General features: G+C 65.9%; 1 protein-coding gene across 1 annotated transcript in view; it reads right to left on the minus strand.

The window, feature by feature from the left end:
- Nucleotides 1-977, minus strand: part of SRRM3 (serine/arginine repetitive matrix 3) — an 18,812-nt gene that overhangs the window by 10,791 nt on the left and 7,044 nt on the right. The window contains exons 3-5 of the mRNA XM_009885201.1: nucleotides 763-897; nucleotides 525-605; nucleotides 36-65 (exon numbers count right to left, since the gene is read on the minus strand). Of these exons, the coding sequence (XP_009883503.1) occupies nucleotides 36-65; nucleotides 525-605; nucleotides 763-897 (246 nt within the window). The remainder of the gene's footprint in view (nucleotides 1-35; nucleotides 66-524; nucleotides 606-762; nucleotides 898-977) is intronic.

Raw genomic sequence — 977 nt, forward strand, 5'->3', positions numbered from 1 at the left:
GACCCCACAGCCCACCCAGCCCGGCGGGCACTCACCTGCGCTCCGAGCCGGGTTTCCTCTTTTTGCTGCCGTGGGGAAGGCAGAGAAGAAAGGGACATTAAGGACAGCATCCTGCCCAGCTGACCAACGCTAACCAGGGAGGGGACCACCAGGTAGCCAGAGCCGGGACCAGCAGGTAGCCAGAGCCAGACCCTCCAGGGAGCCAAATCCTGCCCGGCGCTGTGCCCGGCGGCAGCCGGCTCCTTCCCAGCACGGAGCAGGCAAGGTCCCACCAGTGCATGCAGTCGGGTGGGCTGGCGGTGCGTCCCACGGTGCTTTGCATGCGTGCACACGCGTGTGCGTGTGCGTGTGTGTGTGTGTTGCACCATCGGTGCACGCAGATGCGTTGCACCTCTTGAGGGCGCATGTTTGGGGGTGCATTACTCCCCAAAGTGCCCCCACCGGAGCCTGGGGAAGGGGGTGAGCCAGGAGGAGAGCTGCCCTCCCGGGAGAGGGGACAGCACGGGGACAGCCGGGGGACTCACCGGCTTCGGCGGTGACCCGATTTCTTTTTCTTTTTCTTCTTGGGCGGAGGAGAGGTGGAGCTGCTCGAGCGCCTTTTCAGCCTGCGAGGAGACGGCAGACAGGGTCAGGGGGAGAAGGAACAGCCACCCGGGGGTCTCTTTGGCCTCCGTGTCCCCCAGCGGGGACGTGGCAGATGGGGAGACCTCCCCCCTGGTGCACACCCGCTCCCCCAAATCCCCTCTATGGATCCAGCCGCACCTGTACTCGCGGTGGCCGCTGTCCTCACGGTAGCACTCGGCCGAGCAGTCGCACTGCAGCAGGCAGCCCTCGCCGTAGTCGGGGTACTCCACCGCGTACTCCTCCCCATCCGCCCCGTGGTGGTTTTCTATCACGCTGCCAAAGGAGGAAGCGCGGGGTTAATTCGGGGCTCCCCATTCCCTACCTCCCACCGGAGCAGCTGGGGGGAAGACTGG

The sequence above is a fragment of the Charadrius vociferus genome, unplaced genomic scaffold (genome assembly GCF_000708025.1).
Source record: "Charadrius vociferus isolate BGI_N301 unplaced genomic scaffold, ASM70802v2 scaffold54, whole genome shotgun sequence".
NCBI classification, from domain to species: Eukaryota; Metazoa; Chordata; class Aves; order Charadriiformes; family Charadriidae; genus Charadrius; species Charadrius vociferus.